This window comes from Venustampulla echinocandica, assembly GCF_003357145.1.
Source record: "Venustampulla echinocandica strain BP 5553 chromosome Unknown scaffold_1, whole genome shotgun sequence".
Taxonomy (NCBI): Eukaryota; Fungi; Ascomycota; class Leotiomycetes; order Helotiales; family Pleuroascaceae; genus Venustampulla; species Venustampulla echinocandica.
In genome coordinates, this window is record NW_022474206.1 from 760,464 (window position 1) to 778,223 (window position 17,760).

General features: G+C 49.7%; 6 protein-coding genes across 6 annotated transcripts; 3 read left to right on the plus strand and 3 right to left on the minus strand.

The window, feature by feature from the left end:
• Nucleotides 1-13: 13 nt before the first annotated feature.
• Nucleotides 14-1,165, minus strand: BP5553_02786 (Uncharacterized protein; the record flags this gene model as incomplete). Its single annotated transcript, XM_032011409.1, has 2 exons — nucleotides 14-622; nucleotides 683-1,165. The coding sequence occupies 2 exons, from the start codon at nucleotides 1,163-1,165 to the stop codon at nucleotides 14-16; spliced, it is 1,092 nt and encodes a 363-aa protein (XP_031871102.1).
• Nucleotides 1,166-1,736: 571 nt separating this feature from the next.
• On the minus strand, nucleotides 1,737-3,229 carry BP5553_02787 (uncharacterized protein; the record flags this gene model as incomplete). Its single annotated transcript, XM_032011410.1, has 3 exons — nucleotides 1,737-1,967; nucleotides 2,029-2,879; nucleotides 2,944-3,229. 3 exons carry the CDS (start codon nucleotides 3,227-3,229, stop codon nucleotides 1,737-1,739), a joined length of 1,368 nt encoding a protein of 455 aa, XP_031871103.1.
• A 404-nt stretch (nucleotides 3,230-3,633) lies between these two features.
• BP5553_02788 (Uncharacterized protein) lies at nucleotides 3,634-5,067 on the plus strand (the record flags this gene model as incomplete). The annotated part of the gene is made up of 1 exon (XM_032011411.1): nucleotides 3,634-5,067. One exon carries the CDS (start codon nucleotides 3,634-3,636, stop codon nucleotides 5,065-5,067), a length of 1,434 nt encoding a protein of 477 aa, XP_031871104.1.
• An 837-nt stretch (nucleotides 5,068-5,904) lies between these two features.
• Nucleotides 5,905-7,120, minus strand: BP5553_02789 (uncharacterized protein; the record flags this gene model as incomplete). Its single annotated transcript, XM_032011412.1, has 3 exons — nucleotides 5,905-6,415; nucleotides 6,463-6,908; nucleotides 6,965-7,120. 3 exons carry the CDS (start codon nucleotides 7,118-7,120, stop codon nucleotides 5,905-5,907), a joined length of 1,113 nt encoding a protein of 370 aa, XP_031871105.1.
• A 2,292-nt stretch (nucleotides 7,121-9,412) lies between these two features.
• Nucleotides 9,413-11,636, plus strand: BP5553_02790 (uncharacterized protein; the record flags this gene model as incomplete). The annotated part of the gene is made up of 7 exons (XM_032011413.1): nucleotides 9,413-9,766; nucleotides 9,815-10,309; nucleotides 10,359-10,579; nucleotides 10,630-10,793; nucleotides 10,853-11,066; nucleotides 11,175-11,453; nucleotides 11,513-11,636. 7 exons carry the CDS (start codon nucleotides 9,413-9,415, stop codon nucleotides 11,634-11,636), a joined length of 1,851 nt encoding a protein of 616 aa, XP_031871106.1.
• Nucleotides 11,637-12,484: 848 nt separating this feature from the next.
• On the plus strand, nucleotides 12,485-16,569 carry BP5553_02791 (uncharacterized protein; the record flags this gene model as incomplete). The annotated part of the gene is made up of 6 exons (XM_032011414.1): nucleotides 12,485-12,548; nucleotides 12,616-14,485; nucleotides 14,947-15,146; nucleotides 15,456-15,823; nucleotides 16,020-16,345; nucleotides 16,476-16,569. The coding sequence occupies 6 exons, from the start codon at nucleotides 12,485-12,487 to the stop codon at nucleotides 16,567-16,569; spliced, it is 2,922 nt and encodes a 973-aa protein (XP_031871107.1).
• Nucleotides 16,570-17,760: the final 1,191 nt, after the last annotated feature.

Below are 17,760 nucleotides of genomic sequence, written 5' to 3' on the forward strand. Positions count from 1 at the left end.
CCCAGTATACAGGTCATATAGCGGCCCCTAGAGGCTCCTCCAGGGCCTCTGCCACCTTCCTTCTACGGACCTCAGTCTCATCAAGCTCGATCGTAACCCTCCCATTAGCGCCGGTGGCCATCGCCGCCGTAGCTTTCTGCTTCCGCCTCTCCTCCTTGGGAGGCTGGAACCTCTTCCTAACCGTCTCAATCATCTTCCCAAACCAATAGAAGTTGAGCGTGTTCAGAACAATATTGCTTCCGAGATATGTAAAAGCGAGCCAGAGCGGAACATACTCCTCGCCTGCGAACCGCATAATATCTCCATGAATAGGAGCAGCGCTCTTTCCAGCTGCGGCGTCGCGGGCTGCAGTGGTGCTGTTGTTGAGGGCGTCCATGTGGATGCCAGTCCCTGCGGGCTGGTGGTGGATCGCAGCCCAGATATCCTGGTAAACTCGCACCGTTTGATATGTACCCCACACCAGGCGGCAGCTGAAGAATGTAAAGAGAAGCATAATGCCATTATATAACTGAGCCCGGGATCCTGTCATGTCCATCTTGTCGAAGAACCAGTGGAAATTAAGGAACGGGGAGGAAAGTTCGTAAAGGATGAACGTGCATCCGTAAAAGTTTACAAAGGGCCGCTATGGTTTCTATTAGCAAAGTCTCCTTGTAATATAAATGGGGGTAAATGAGGGCCTTACGAAGCCAAAAGAAAATACTATAAGAGCGGAAACAGCATGAGCAAGCATGCCTAGGCCGAACACCCTGACATTCTGGAGCGTGACGACCAAATCCCAGAGAAAGTATCCCGTCGCCAGGCCTTGGACCATGCCCGCAGCTCCAGTATAACCCCAAATCCGCTGCTGCCAGTCCATATTCTTGCGGTCTTCATCCGCCCACATCACCCATAGGGCAAGGGCGTTGACGAGTGTGCTTTGGCATAGCGACACCACATGAACATCCCAGTTGATCTTGCGCTCGCGCGAAAGCTTGTTATATTTGTCGGGGACTAATAGGTTGGAGATCCAGGGCGACAAGACGATATTGATAAAATAGTAGCCAATAAATGCCACGACGACTTCGTGGATGTGAAGCGGGAGCGTGGTGAAGCCGACGCGGTCGGCGAAAGGCTGAACTGCCTTGCTCAACCAAGCTGACGGTGGGATGGGGAACGGATCGTGCATGGCGATGGCGATGTGAACGGATAGACGAAATAAATATGGGCAACCCGGGTTGCAAATAGCAATGCACGCGTCTAGTCGTCCATTAACTGCTAGACCGTGAGGAGAGGGAGAGGAGGGGGAGGATTGTGAAGATATACTTCGTAGGGCGTGATATGCTTGCTGATGATGATGAGGCTGTCCGACAGTCCGAGGTCCCAACAAAACGGACGCAAGCGGGGCCTGACGTGGTGCTAGCAGGGCAGCGGTTATATATAGATTCAGGGTCCCCTCCAAAGTCCAGAGACACCTCAACCTTCAAGACTGGCTGGTAATTACTGTACCGATTACTTCTACATTTGCATTTGAATTTCGAGAAGATCTCGACCTTTTATAAAGTCATGCATGCTTATATCTATGCAGCCAGACTTGCCAAAATGACTCCAAGGCATGTCTCACCGCTGTGGTGATACGCTGTGCATGGCGCTGTATTGTACCACGTGAAGCCTCCACCAAGGCTCCAACAGCCCTCGTGAGTCAGTCCTCAGCGCCGTCAGCTTGCATCCCCATGTCCCGATCTTGGATACTGTTGAATTCATCCATAGTTGACTATTCGGCCTCTAAAAACTGTAGTTCTCTCAGGCACTGGATCATTTACAAGATCCTGGGTGGTTCTCCTCGCTCTCCAGCTCGAAGATGGAAATCCATGGCTTGACTCGCGGCCGAATATTACAAAGTTTGCAGAGTCGCCCACGCTGAGATTCATGTTGTTTGATGGCGAGGAAGTAAGACCAATAGCCTGCTGAGCTCGACGAGATATACATTGCTAAAGGATCGTTCAACACCCACGCTTGGCTTTGTAGACTGAATGAAACAAGCCAACTTACCAGTAAGATATCAGCGTCCTCCCTGGTGCCAGCCTGATATATCCCAACACCGAAACTTGCGAGACTCAGAGGGTCGCAACTGCCATGGGGCGTGAAGGCATTGCCAACGTTGTTGATCCCTAGTGCTGCGTTTAAGTCGTACTCCTTTATCATTTGGGGCACTTGGAGTGTGCCTCGAACCCTGTTGCCGCCTCCAGATTCTTCATCCGGCCGTCCCATCATGAAAATATCGGATGTGGGGAGACCCACGAATGCGACTGGTAACCCTTGGATCTTCTGCTTCAAACCAAGCCACTCACTCTTCCCAAGGAGTGTGAGATGCGTGCAGTGCCCGAAGACGATAGTCCTAAAATCTGGCGATTCCAAATTGCAAGGCCATTTCATGGAATGCAGAAGGTTAAGGGCATCCAGCACCATACATGGTTTGCCGCGGTCCAAATTGTAATCAATATGAAAGTCCAGATGCAGCCCATACTTCTTAGCTGTCATAATGGTAAATTCCATATTCGAAATCTGAGCTTCGCGGTTTCCATTTTCCTCGACATATGGAGTTGATCCAAGAGCTTCAACACCAGATCTCTGTGCAGCAGCATCTAGTAAGCTCTTCATTGCTGACCCGCCATCTTCGTAGCTGACAATAGCATCCTGAGCAAAAACACAAATTTGAATGCAAATGTCATCACGGAATTTTTCTTTGAGGGCCAGACCTGCATTTAAGCATTTCATCCCAACGCTGAGATCAACTTCGACGAAGGCACGCATATGAGTGACGCCAAAGTTTATGCTCTCTTCAATTAACACCTGACCTCTTTCCATGAGATCTTCATGCTCAAATCGAGATTTTGCCTGAGCTAAAACAATAACGAGAGTCAAACCAAGGAACTACTCTAGGAGACAGATATGTATTGGGCTTACCAGTTAGCTTCATCGCTTCTGCGAAATCGCCCTCCTGTATCTCTAAGTCCGCGTACCTTGGATGAGAAAACAGAAAACACTTGTCTAAATGAATATGTGGATGACAAAGGCTTGGAGTAACAAATCGGATTGCATTTTCTTGTGGAGGTTCGGTGGATTCCGTCATTGATGTTATTTTGCCCTTTTGACAACATATATCCCATCGACTGACTGGGGGCTGTCCTGCCACATAAACTCCATCGAGGGCTAGCAAAGGTACCTCGCCATCCGAGTTCCGTGGAGACATATTGGGCTTGGCCCTCTCTAGATAGATTCGCGGTTCCCCAGACCCTCAATCAAATTACTACATGCAAGACAAAGGCCGAATCCGATAAGAATATAAAGGATACCTTGGATGATAATTTTTAGCCCAAATAATCCATAAATAATGAAGGTAGATTTAGCGTTGGGATTACCCTACTCCAATGAACCCTCGTATAAATGAAGGGGATATAAATGAAATAAAATATATAGGATAGTTCGAAACAGAGAATGAGACATTGAGGAGAGATGAGGGGTCGTCCTGGCGATTGGCCGCGAATTTCTGGGGAAGCTTCAATTTTAGCGAGTTCAGACACGTCCACTTTACACCCACAACTGTACAGCTGTAAGAACTTTATAGGAATCGTGGAGACAGACACAAACACGACAATGGCAGACCCTCTATACGAACTCCTGGTTCCTTATTTCGACAGTCCCTCCCCTCGCCCGCCTCCGAAATCCACCGATCCAACTACAACGGCATACCTCTCACGTCTTACAACTCTCCCTCTCAACTCCCTCACAACGACCGAACCTCAATCTCTCACACAAACCACGCATTCCCTCCTGCTCTCCCTCCAAGCGCTTTCCAAACGGTCTCACAAATCCATAATCGAATCTTCCACCCACCTCTCCACACTAAGCTCCACATTACCAACCCTCGCTCAATCCACCGTATCCCTCAGAGAAGCTCTCCCAAAGCTCGACCATGCCGCCATCACCTTCAGCGAAACATACAATCTCCGCGCGGAGAACACCAGCGCCCTACTAGACCGACGACGAAAAGCCCTTCTGCTATCACGAAACGCGGGCCGGCTACTAGACGTACTAGATCTCCCAACATTACTCTCATCCGCAATATCATCCTCCTCCAACAGTGCAGCAGCATCGGCCAGCACAGCAGCCGGCTCCTCAAACTATGCCTCCGCGTTAGACCTAAACTCGCACATCAAGCGTCTCCATGCACTATACCCAGAATCACCGCTCGTCTCAAGCGTGAGCCAGCAAGCCGAATCAGCCATACAAGACATGTGCACGAACCTCATCGCAAGTCTACGAGGGAACAGCCTGAAGCTAGCAAGTGCAATGCGTACCATAAGCTGGTTACGCCGTGTAGCTCCAGAACTCGATCATCCCACCTCCACACCCCTCTCCTCCGACTACCGCACAAGTTCCCTAGCCACAGGCGGTGCGAGTAGCAGGGAAGGCGCCCTAGGAGCGCTTTTCCTCGTGTGCCGGCTTTCGAATCTTGAACAAATGCTCTCAGCCCTAGAACCCCTCCGTGAACTCGCAGATCAGGAAACAGCGAAGCTCAAAGGAGGGGCGAATATATCGAAAGGAGAGAGGGAGCGGAGTAAATGGGAAGGGGGCCAGCAAACTGAACGATATCTCAAAAGATACATTGAAATATTCCGCGAGCAGAGCTTCGCTATCGTCAGCATGTACCGTTCTATTTTCCCGCCTGCTGCGGCGCCGTCTGAGGGATTAAAGGATGTTCTACCCTCCTCGAAGAATGATGATCCTCTACTCCCCTTACCGACCGCTTTGTCAACTTTCCCGCAGAAATTAGTAGGTATGCTAGAGGGCACTTTGAGGAAGTATTTGCCAAATGTTCGGGATAGAAGCTCCAGGGATAGTCTACTCACTCAAGTACTTTACTGCGCTGGGAGCTTGGGTAGACTTGGTGGGGATTTCAGTATGCTTCTTGCGCTTTTGACGGAGGAGGAGGAAGAGGAGGAGAGCCAGGAATGGGTTGATGTTGTTAGGAAACATCGAGTTTTGGCGGGGCGGTTGGAGTTGATGGTTGGTGCTAAGGAGGGGTGATATCCCTTGATTTTTACACCGTGATACCCAAAGGGGAGGAAACTGCCATATGGCAAAGCGTGTCTACGAAGACTGACATGTTATTATATATGAAACATAACGAAATACTCTGCTAATCGTGGTTTATGCTCATGCCAGCTCCTGGATGTAGCTCAGGTTCCAATCGACTTGGATGAAGTCCGGATGGAATACCAACCAACCATGATTAACCTTTTTCTTTATAGGTCAATTAATCCGAGAAACCCCTCTAATCATACTCCCAATCCTTAATCTAACGTCGCCAACGGCCCTTTCCCATACATCCTTCCCATCCATTCCCCCAACGGCACCCGGACCAATCAGCAACGACGTGATTCTAAGCAAGCCTCCTTACTACAAAACACCATCCATCTGCCGACCGCGTCCTTTCTTTCACACTCTCACCTGCATTTTTCACGCATACAGCTTTCTTACTTTCTTGGGTGCGGTGTGGAATTTTATACGGCAGTAATATGGTAGAAAAGCAGAGTCAGAGGAGGTTTATTGGGTGCTAGACTGTTGAGATTCAAGTAGTGAACTAAGACGGCTTAATTTGGGATGGGATATTCGCAATCATATTTTCTTCCTTATTAGTCCTCCTCTTCAGATGCCCGCCGAGTGGCTAGCTCTACCTCCAAGCGCATATTTACAAGACAACTCGAGATATCGGATACCCATACAGTGATAAAACCAGTACGGATATGATATGCTGCCACAACTGGGTATGCAGGCACTCATTAACTCCAAAAACTCCATCTCATATGCCATACTGGCTTCCGCTATCCCACTTTTCCGCGCTTACACGTCTTGTTTCTGCATCTATTCGGAAATCGTCCTTGATGGGACCTCCGTTGTTTCAGCCGTCCCTTCTTTGCTTTGGCTGTCCTGTCTGAAGACTCCGTTGCTGTCAGAGCTATTGCTCCTGACCTCGGGATCGTCAGACTTCTCGGCTTTCATAAATGGAAGGTGGCCTTTCGTCTCGTTGTATCGCATCAGGAGGAAGCCGATGATGACTGCGATCCAGTACACGTTGTACGAGATGACGGAACCGTAGGTTGCGGAATTGGTCCAGCCGAGAATGGCGTTGAAGATACCCCATCCGCTGCCGCCGTTCAGTCCTGGGTTACCAAGGTTTATATGCCATACACTTCGGTCGATATCATATGACCCCGGACCGGCTCCAACTTCAGCAGCATCACCACCAACGATATTGTTCCAGTCTTGTGCTTGGAAGTACCAGATTGATCTGGAGAAGAGGCCGGCGGCGACAAGATAAAGGAGACAGGTGGAAATGACAAGGAATATTTGCAAGCTCGTGGAGGAACCACCCCTAAACTTGTTAGAGGCATTTCGTCCAATAGGTTTCGGAAGACTCACTTGTAGAGCAGATATCCAACGGCAAATCCAGCGAGCAGACCCATCACAACAGGAAGTGGAACAGAAGCTGCAGGCGAGGAGAAGGAGACACCAGCAACGAATACAATGGCCTCAAGACCTTCCCGAAGAACGGTAATAAAGGGAAGCATGAACATGGCGTACTTCTCGCACCACCGCTTAAAGGCACCTTTCTTGCCATCGGTCGTTGCTGGCTTTTCCTCGAGCGCTTTGGCCAGCTTGACCCGCCATTTCTCTTGCATTTTGGCGACGCGAAGGAGAGCGGCACCGAGAACACTGATCACCAGAGCAGCCACTAGAGCAAACGAGCCTTCCCAATAATATTCGGTAGAGGCCCAGCTGTCCCTGCCAAAGCGGTAGAATGTGCCGATAAGGGCGGCGCCGATGATCATACATATAAGAACGCCTATGGCGGTGCCATACCAGACCTATAAAATGGTGAGAAGAGGTTCAGGGGTAGGGAAGCACAGAACGAGACACTTACCTGCCTGACAAGCTTTTTATACACGGCGACATCGCGATGCGGACCATCGAGGGTTTGCTTCAGGAAGGCCAGCAGGACGGAGACAATCACCGCAGTCTCCAAGGTCTCGCGGAACACGATGAAGAACACGGGGACTGCGAAGACATTGACCGTCATCTTTTGCCAGACTAAGGGGGAGGGAATATAAGTTATGGACTGAGTGCAAGCAAGGCTGGACACTGAGGATACGAAGTAAATTGGGGGGAAAGATGGGTTGACAACTGATACTGAGATGAAGACCCAGCGAGTAAGAGAGAATTGGGGCTGCTCAAATCGAGTCGATGGTACAGGAACTGGTACCCGTGAGGCGTTATTAATACCGGTTGGTACGCCAGCAGGACGATTGGAGGAGAGGAGGGGGGATCTGATAACGCAGCAGGATCTGATTAGAGAGGAAGTGGGACGGGGGCAGGAGTTTTGTTATAGCAGGCAAGCAGGCAATAGCAGCTGTTTCTAGGCTGCGTGCTTCCTGCTGGGGCGCCGTGGGGCAGTTCTCCCGGTACTATCCGCCGGACTTCGTGCATAGCACAGACTACAACGGCACATTATTCCTGTAGTGATGAGCTTCGTGCATCTCCGCAAGCCTCAAGCCTTAAGGTTAGGGATACACGGAGTATTATTGATAGGCCTGGCAAGGCCCCCCCAGGGCCTGGACACCAACGCTTGGGATTGCCCGACAGCGGCCACAGGTCCCGGGTGCATACGGACTATCCTGGCCCAGAACGGCCATTGTCAGGCCACTGTGGTCTGGAGTAATAATAACTAGACTGATGTTCCAGTTCTGGGCCGATAACCGGAAGCTCTAGTGGTGCTACTGTGAGAAGTAAGTACGCAGTACTTCGTACAGTAGCTGTGATTGATCCTGTCCCAAAACATACGGAGGAGTCGTCTCAACACGAAGCAGAGGCAGAGACAGAGGCAGAGGCAGAACGGGTATCATCCAGCACAAACAAGCATTCTACATCGAGGCCGTGTGCAAGACTTGTTTCGAGATTCCGGCAAAAGAAAAAAAATTGGTCTTGGCCGTCACTGGGGAAAAGCTTGAGCCTGTGTCTCGACCTCCAATACTAACGAATCACTGACCTCGCCCCACGCCCGACTTGCCCCAACAGGGTTAACGCCCTGCTCCCGTGCGGATCTGATAATACTTATTGGGAATCAAGATGTCATTCCTGCACCAAGCTTTTTCCTCCTTCCGGCGAATCAGAGCCTACCTCGGGATCAGATAACTGCGCTACGCTACGCCATGCCTGCAAGTGCAGACTGCAAGACTGCAAGGTATTTACAGTTACTTTATAGCCGGCTGTCAGGTCTCAGAAATTAGTTTGCTTGCTGCGTCTCCGCTCCGCGCCAGAATTGGGCTCGCACTGTCTTTTCTGATGCTTTGTACGAGCCAGATCAGTTAGAGAAATTAGCAGCTATCTCTAGGTATATGCTAATTAAGGCACTATACGTCTTGTTGTTTGCGGAGAGTAGGCTGCTGGTAGTTGGACTCTGCAGTACAGAGTAACCGCACCAGGTACATGTACATGTACTTTGTACATGGCCATGTTTCTGGTTCTGCTGTTCCCAGCATCAACCCTGGACATGCTATTCTACTTACCTCCCTTGTCCGCTTCTTTCTGCCGTCTGTAGCTAGCTGCTGGATATTCTCAATTTCATCCCGCCCGTTCGTGGTGGCATCGTTTATCCATTATCAATTATATTGACTGAAACTTTGAGAGCTGTCACCTCCACCTCGGCCACCTCGACAATACAATACAAACCAGTCCACAACACTCATCCCGTACGTAATAATCTCTTGAGGCTTTACCAGTCAGACGACCCCGATTCTCAATTCCACCCCGCGCTGCTCGCTCTTGTTCCATCTGCTGTGTCCCCACACGGTTTACTCCGGACCAAGTCTTGGATCGACACGGTCGACGGCCTCCTGGGAATCCCGGCCTGCTGGGCGCCACATCCCACCCAACACTTCTCCGCCGAATCAGTTAATTCTCTAGCAAGTCCCACCCGGAGGAGGCTGCTTGTACTGTACTAGTGGTTTAATCTGATAACAGCCCAGGAGCCGTGCGAGGGAACCCAGCACCACATTGTAATCAGATCACCTTGTCCGATCGCGTCCCTCCACAAGCTCTTCCTTCACGTTCAATCCGTCCTAGTTTCACCCGTCTGAGAACCTGTGTTGTTTTCTCACGCACCCCTCGCTGTATTTTGCGTTCTTAGGCGCTGATGATATTGATTGTGGAAAATCACTCCAAATTTCTCTGTAGAGCTGTCTAGCTGTGCACCCAAAGTGTCACTGATTACATTCTCCAAATCAAACCCGCCTCAAAGTCCCTCGATGAGACTTTGAAGTCGACGCCCATCTCCACTGCATTTAATCTTAGACATTGACCTTACGACTGGAAAATGGCCATCTCATTATCGTACTTCCCCATTTTATCGGGGCTGCTTCTCGCATTCGCCCTCCTCGCGGAAGCAGCTACCGTAACCTACGACTTCAAGATCTCCTGGGTGAGAGCTAATCCCGATGGGCTTTCCGAGAGACCAGTTATCGGCATCAATGGGCAATGGCCGCCTCCAATAATGAGGGCCACTATTGGCGATCGAGTTATTGTGAATGTGGACAACCAACTCGGCAACCAGAGCACAAGTCTACACTTCCACGGCATCTTCCAAAACGGAAGCGTAACCATGGATGGCGCGAGACAGGTTACTCAGTGTAGCATTACTCCAGGATCACAATTAAAGTACAACTTCACAGTAAGTCACACCAATTGAAATATGAGGGCAAATACTAATAAGTCGCAGGTCGAGCAATCAGGCACGTACTGGTACCATTCTCATGGCCAGGGCCAATATCCCGACGGAATCCGGGCGCCTTTTTTCATCAGCGACCCAAAATTCCCCTACCAAGAAGAAGTCGACGAGGAATTCATTTTATCGGTTTCCGACTGGTATCATGAGGAGATGCAGGACCTGATCCCTAAATTCCTGTACAAAGGTAACCCCACGGGCGCGGAACCTGTTCCCCAATCTGCGTTGATGAACGATACGCAAAATCTGACTGTTTCGGTTCAACCTGGGAAGACATATCTATTCCACATGGTCAATATTGGTGCCTTTGCTGGACAGTATGTCTGGTTTGAGGGCCATAACATGACTATAGTTGAAGTTGATGGGGTTTTTACTGACAAGGCCGAGGCGGAAATGATATATCTCTCTGCTGCGCAGCGATGTAGTTTCCTAATCACCACCAAGAACGACACGACGGCGAACTATGCCATTGTTGCCAGTATGGACACTGTAAGTCCACGGGAATGACCACTATAACACATCACTAACGAAGAAATAGTCTCTCTTCGACGTGATGCCAGATGACTTGAATTGGAATTCAACCGGCTGGCTCGTTTACGACAAAGAGAAGCCACTTCCTGATCCAGCAGAAGTGGACGAACTTATCGAATTTGATGATTTCACTCTGGTTCCATTTGATAAGCAGCCCCTGTTCCCGGAGCCAGATCAGACTATTACTTTTGATGTCATCATGGATATGCTTGGGGATGGCAAGCCATAGTATGTGTATCTGATTTCGCAGTGGGCACCGATATACTAACAGCTGCCAGCGCTTTCTTCAACAACATCAGCTATGCAGCTCAGAAAGTACCGACGTTATATACCGCTATGACTGCCGGTAAAGATGCTGTCAACCCATTGGTTTATGGCGAATATTCCCACTCATTCGTCCTTGAGAAAGATCAAATCGTTGAAATCGTAGTAAACAATCATGGTTTGTACTTGCGTCATTCATGATTTCCTTGGACGGTTAACTTACTAATAGTATCCTAGACTCTGGAAAACATCCATTTCATCTTCACGGTCATCATTTCCAATCCATTGTCCGTTCAGATGAAGAAGCAGGGGATTTTGATGCAACGAATGCTACTCAGACAGGGTATCCGGCCATTCCTATGAGGAGAGATACTATTGTTCTCCATCCTAATGGCAATACTGTTTTGCGGTTCAAGGCAGATAACCCCGGGGTGTGGTTGTTCCATTGCCAGTAAGTACCCCCAATTCCCAGCAAACTCACTTTCCTTTCTTGTTCCAGGATGTTAATCACCGAGCATCTTACCTCAACCAAGCAATGATAGCTGACTCGATATTCTAGCATCGAATGGCACATGGATCAAGGCCTAGTCGCCACAATGGTCGAGGCGCCCTTGGAACTCCAAAAGACCCTCATAATTCCCGATGATCACATTGCCGCATGTAAGGCTGAGAAGGTCCCATTTGCCGGTAATGCTGCCGGGAACACTGATGATTTGCTTGACTTATCTGGTGCCAATGAGGCACACGCACCTCTACCAGACGGATTTACACCTCGCGGCATTGTCGCACTTACATTCAGCATTGTTGCCGCACTTCTCGGTCTTGCTGTCATCTCCTGGTATGTTTTCCTCCTACCTTCACTATCTAAAAGTCCGAGACTGACTAACTGGGTGTCAGGTACGGCATGGCGGATATGGGCGCTGCAAGCAGAGCCGCTGAAGAGCGACGTATTACGGGAATGAGCCAAGGGGCCGCTGCGAGTAGTAGTAGACAGTCTGTGGAACAGAGTAAGGCTGGATAAGGGAGGTCGTACAGTGTTATGAGGATCTACAGGAGGCGGAGATGTGTAAGGACGTATGAAGCACTACTTCGCATATCGCGAGCCCGTATGGCTTAGGATACCCAGGTTTGAATTAATTGTTGCTTTGCTTATTGATATTTTGCTATAATGGGCTGGAATAAGACATATAAAGATATAAAAATACGCTACAAAACCATTACTCTATGTTACCATCTACCACTAAGTGATACAGTACAACCCAAAAAAAGGGGCAAACGCAACTCAGTTACCGCATTACTCAGCCGAGCCCACCATCGCACTGCAGTGAGCGAGGATCGGGCCGGCTGCCGACCAAAAACCAGTTCCCAGTTCCCAACCGTTATCGTATTTTATTATTGACTGCCAGCCCCAACTGCCAACTGCCAACGCCAACGCCAACGCCGAGAACCGACGACGAAGCCCCCTTCTCACTATTACGTATTTCCACCCGGAATTCCACTCTTTCAAGTTTCAACAGCTTCGTTTTCCTCGCGCACCTCAACACTCACCCATCGCCACTTCGCGCGCGGGGGGCGACATGCTCTATCTATCTATCTATCTATCTATCTAACTAGGTGATTATATTTTAAATCCCTAGTTACCTACCGCCTTTGCCCTCCCGCCGTCGACGTACAGTACGTGGTCCTGGCAGCGCAACACCAAACCCCGCGGCAGATTTCCCCCAACAACATCCGCAGAAGAAACATCCTTCGTGTTCAATATTCCTCCGATGGCCAGACTAAATCCTCTGCTCTTGCTGTCGATTGGCTCTGTGCCGTCTGTTTCTCGGGTGGTAAACGCTCCAGCTGCCCGCAGCGCATATCTTCAACATGCCTGGCATGAATGTCAAGTCCTCGGCCCGTCGCGGGCCGTGGTCGCTGGCGGATAGTTATGGTATGTGGTTATGAATGAGGGCGTGAAGGAATGCAAGTATTTGGGCTGATGATGGGCGTTCATTTAGGGTTCATTGCTTCATTCGTTACGAAATCTGGACACCGCGGGCCACGACACTTCGCTCAAGACCCGGGTTTTTCGGGCCAGCGATGTTTTTCTTGGCCATCGAGTAGACGCATAGCAAGGGTAGATATCAATGGGTTACATAGAGAAACAGCAACATCACATTCGTCACGTCGTCAAACCCAACAACGCCGACATTTCCACAGCTACTTCGTCACTAACCTCCCCTCCTCCTCCCTCCATCCCGACTCCCGACCTCCAACCGGTCCCCACCACAAACTCCCGCGCTCAGCCTCGACACCTCACACTCCAGGAAGCGGACCCTCACCAGCCGCGGCCCCGCCCATGATTGGCACCTCCCGCGAACTTACAGTAGTACGCATCCCCCTCCGAAGCGCAAAACACCACTTCGGTGTCTTCCTCTCACGTGGGACACGGCCTTATAATGAAGATACATACCAAGCAGGCACGCTAGAGATTCCCGCATTTGCAAAACGGGCACCTATAAGCCTGAGTCGTTCGGGGCAGAAGGAGGCAGCGACGGGGGCGGATAGCGCGAGTGGAGATCCACAGGTCTTCTATTTTGGGGTGTTTGATGGACATGGTGGAAATGAATGTAGTGATTTCCTGAGGGAGGAATTGCATAATTATATTGAGAGCACTGCGAAGACATTTGAATTGGGCTCGAGTTTGAAGAAAGGGAGGGGCACGGAGATTGATGCTGCGGGGAGCGGGGGCAATAGTGCTAGGGATCTACCTACGGATGGGAAGGAGAGTCTTCAGAAAGTGGAAATGAAAGGGAAGGAGGAGGTGCAGGACTCGACGTCTGTTACGCCCCTGAGTCAAGAGGGAGATGTTGGGGAATCACCTGCGAATACTGCTCTAGAGGGCGGGGACCCAGAGGCTATCGAGGCTAATGAGCCGAAAGCGGTTGAGCTGGAAAGGTCACTGCTTGATCAGTGGAAGGACACAGTCGGGGGATACTTTAAGCGCTTCAGACCCGACTTTTTCTCCCTACCGCTACCCAGAGATGGTTCACCCCCAGTGGATGCTCCCTTATCCATCGAGTCGGTCCTGATGTACTCGTTCCTCAAAGCCGACCTCGACTTCGTCACCGCCCAAGCCCGAAAACCAGACCCCGACGCCCACAGCGACGAGCCCTTAAACGCAGAAGACATCCTCGGCGAACCCGCCTACCGCGCCTCAACGAAAACCCGTATCGGGGGCCCAACCCGTTTCATAGGCGGCTCAACCGCTTCTATTGCTCTAATCTCTACCCCAACTCCAACACCCTTCTGGCACCCCGCGTCCCCCTCTTCCCTCATCACCGCCCACGTAGGCGATACCCGCGTCATCCTCTGCGACACAGCAACCGGTCTCGCCAAACCATTAACAACCAACCACCACCCATCCGCCCCGGTCGAAAGTACACGTCTCCGTCGGTACGCCGCTACATTCGTAACGGACTCCTTCGGCGAAGAGCGAATGTCCGGCCTAGCTAACACGCGCTCCTTCGGCGACATGCGTTCTAAACGAATCGGCGTCTCGGCCGAGCCGGAAATCCGACGCGTCGAGCTCGCGCCTGCAGAATATAGTTTCCTTGTCCTGGTTAGTGATGGAGTGAGCGGAACGCTTAGCGACCAAGAAATCGTGGATGTTGTTAAAGAAGCGAAAACCCCTGAGCAGGGCGCTGGGGATGTGGTTTCTTTCGCAACAGAAGTTACCCGCGAGGGGGATAATGCGACGTGCCTAGTTGTTAGACTAGGTGGATGGGAAAGGAGGGGAGAAGGGGGCTTGGGCAGTCTGGGGACTAAAGAAGTAAGGGATTATAGAAGGGGCGAGGCGGCGGATCCGAGGAGGAGTCGGACGTTGATGTAATGGGATGGGATGGGAGAGAGGTGTATTATGGTGATGGTTTTATGTGAATATGATGATGTGTTTTACACTTTATGTGTTTTCGTTGTTTATATTGCAGATTTTAGACTACTTGTATATGTTCGTCAAGGGCGAGGGGTGGGGTTATATTAGACTTTTTGCTGTTTTACATAGTTACTTTCCAGGCAGTTACTTTTCAACACAGCTACAGCTACATGGAGATCCGTAGCTGATTTATTGCGAAGACCTATTAAAAGGAAGTTACTCTATCTTTCTTGTCTAAACCTTCCAAAATAAATTAAACCCCCTATATACTACCGCCCCCACATGACCTTACGTCATGCCACACCCAACTCCCTTCCCTACCTCTCCTCTACTAAACCCAAACCAAACCATACCTAGGTCCCTCGCCATCCCTTTTCCCACCTTCTCTTAAAACTTAAAACCAAATTAAGAACAGGAAATCCCCCATGACACCACCAATCGACCCAGCAATCCTTTCAGCGCTCTCTCTCCATGCTGCAACAACGAAGATATCCTCACATGGGGGCTCCGGTTTCTCGTCGACATTCAAGCTCTCGAGTAACGAAGGGCATGGAGAGGAGAAGATTTACTTTGTAAAGATCGGGAAGGGGAGGGGGAGTGAGGTTATGTTTGCTGGTGAGTGAGAGGGTGTTTTTTTTTAAGTTTAATTTTGTGTTGGTTGGGTTTGTGTTATTGATGGTTGTCTATTTCTTAAGTTTTTGGGGGAAATGTCTATAAATAGGATGAGATGGCTTGGTTCATTTGCTTTTGGCTTGTTTGATTTTATCATCGTCTCAAGTGAGAAAGGAAGCTCACGGGTGGTCATATATCAGAAGATAGATGGTCCTCAATCTCTTTCCCCGCTGTCTTGTTTTCGCTGCCTGCGAAGAGAAAAACAAAAACCCAAAATCAAATCATAAAACATAAAACCAACCTTTCAAAAAGGCGAACACGCATCCCTCAATGGGATCCATACCGCCGTCCCATCCCTATGTCCCAAATCCCACGCCCACGGCCCCCTCTCCAACACCAACGGCTCCTTCCTGGCAACTGATTTCCTATCCCTCACATCCGCCCCATCTTCGGGGCAAAGCCTCGCCCAAAAACTCGCAAAGTTGCACAGTACACCGGCGCCTATCCCGGACGGCTATGGGAAGCCCGTGTTTGGGTTCCCGGTTGCCACGTGCTGTGGTGATACGGAGCAGGATAACGGGTTTGAGGAGGATTGGTCGAGGTTTTATGCCGCGAGGCGCTTGGGTGGCATTGGGAGGGAGATTGAGAGGAAGTATGGTGCGGATGGGGAGTTAGCAGAGGTGAGTGAGATGGGGTTTCGTTTGTTATCTTGATTAAAATGGGTGCAGTTAAGGGGGAAAGCCTTGCTTGGGGGAGCAAGTCTACGAAACCGTTATCCAGCCTCATCAGCCCCTTTCTCAATTACCCCTATCTACTACACATTATTTCCCACAACCCAGCCAACACTTTCCTCCAACGCACACTAACGTCGCCCAGCTGATCTCCAAAACATCCACTCGTATCGCCCCCCGTCTCCTCTCATCCACCCACCTAAAATCCGGCCAAACCGGTGGCCCCATCATCCCCGTCGTAGTGCACGGGGACCTCTGGAGCGGAAACCATGGTAGGGGATCCATTGGCGGTGGGTCGGTCGAAGAGGTAGTGTATGACCCCAGCTCCTGCTGGGCACATTCCGAGTTTGAATTTGGGATTATGAGGATGTTTGGTGGGTTTGGAGGCGCTTTTGAGCGCGAGTATGAGAGCTATAAGAACAAGGATGAGCCGAAGGAGGAGTGGGAGGATAGGGTGAAGCTGTATGAGTTGTAAGTTGGACGTTTCAGTTTCTCCTGAATCGGTTTTGAATAGTAGTACTCTTTCGCTGGCTAAGATTTGGCCAATACTTGCACTATCACTTTGGTAACCGAAGCACTGAGGGCTAATAAATATACTTAGATACCACCATCTAAACCACTATGCCATTTTTGGCGGTTCGTATAGAAGTGGCGCTGTACAGATCATGAAGAGCTTGATCAAGAAATATGGCTAGAGACTGTCTTCTTTTAACTGGCCTGGCCTGGCGGACCCGGATGAGGATATTTGACTATTCCATCTTGTGTAAGGAATAGGGAACAGTTTTGTTGCATGTTGAGGGTTCTACTATATGTTAAATATACAGGTAGGTAGATAACCAGCATACTAAATGCCTATCTATCACATATTAAACTTCTTGTGTGAAGTGCTTTGTTGTGCCGAGCATCACATGTTGAACATACCGCGCTATTCAAAGCCTGTCGACACCAGACGTTAGATAAAATGCTCCACATGCAGCTAAACTCCCCCCTACTCTCTACATAACACTGGTTTTGTTGCATGTCGAACGCGCTATCATGTGTTAAACCATATCCCGTGTGTCAAAAGTCTGTCATGTATCTAACATCTGTCAAATGTTCTACAGCTACCAACGAGTATTCGACATGCAACGACACTCCTTCCTGGTCCTAATACGGCAATGGGATAAGGTTTTGCTGCATGTCAAACATCACCCCATATATTACTTGAGTAAATGTCTGTCATATATCAAACGTTTGTTTTTCCTCTACAAGACACGAGGGATCTATCACATCGAATTTGAGAGGATTGAGAGACGTGTCCATGACTGCAAGATTCCGCAGCTATCAGTCAATAAGACCGCGCAGCGACTCCTGTGGCTTAATTCAAGTTCGCTCTAAGGCAAGCAGCCGTGGTCTAAGGGATACTGCATTGTCTCGGAGAAAGGCGAACGAATCGCAACGCTGTAAATACACGCCTCCTTTGTACTATACAAATGTTGTAATATGTATACCTTTCGCCATTCCAATAACCCATTCCCTATTTTTAAACCCTCATTTCTCTCAGTGTTCCAAGAAAAAGTTTCTTAGAATTGATTTTATACAGGACTTTTGATTCTTCAGTGATCTCAACATGGTCGCTATAGTCGAATCTACTAAAGCGGAAGAGTGCGAAACTTCGACAAGTGCACCACAGCGGAAAGCTCGCATGAAACCGAAGACGCCAACACTCAATATGGCGACGACTGTGGAAGATGTGCTTTCTGAAGTTCTCAAGGAGAAGCCAGCGCAAATCAAAGACAACAAGGCGGTGTGGTCTAAAGTTCCCAAGGAGAAGCCAACTGCAGCTGAAGAGCTATCTGAAGTTACCGACCCGGAGGAGAAACCAGCGGTGGCCAAGGTCGGCAAGG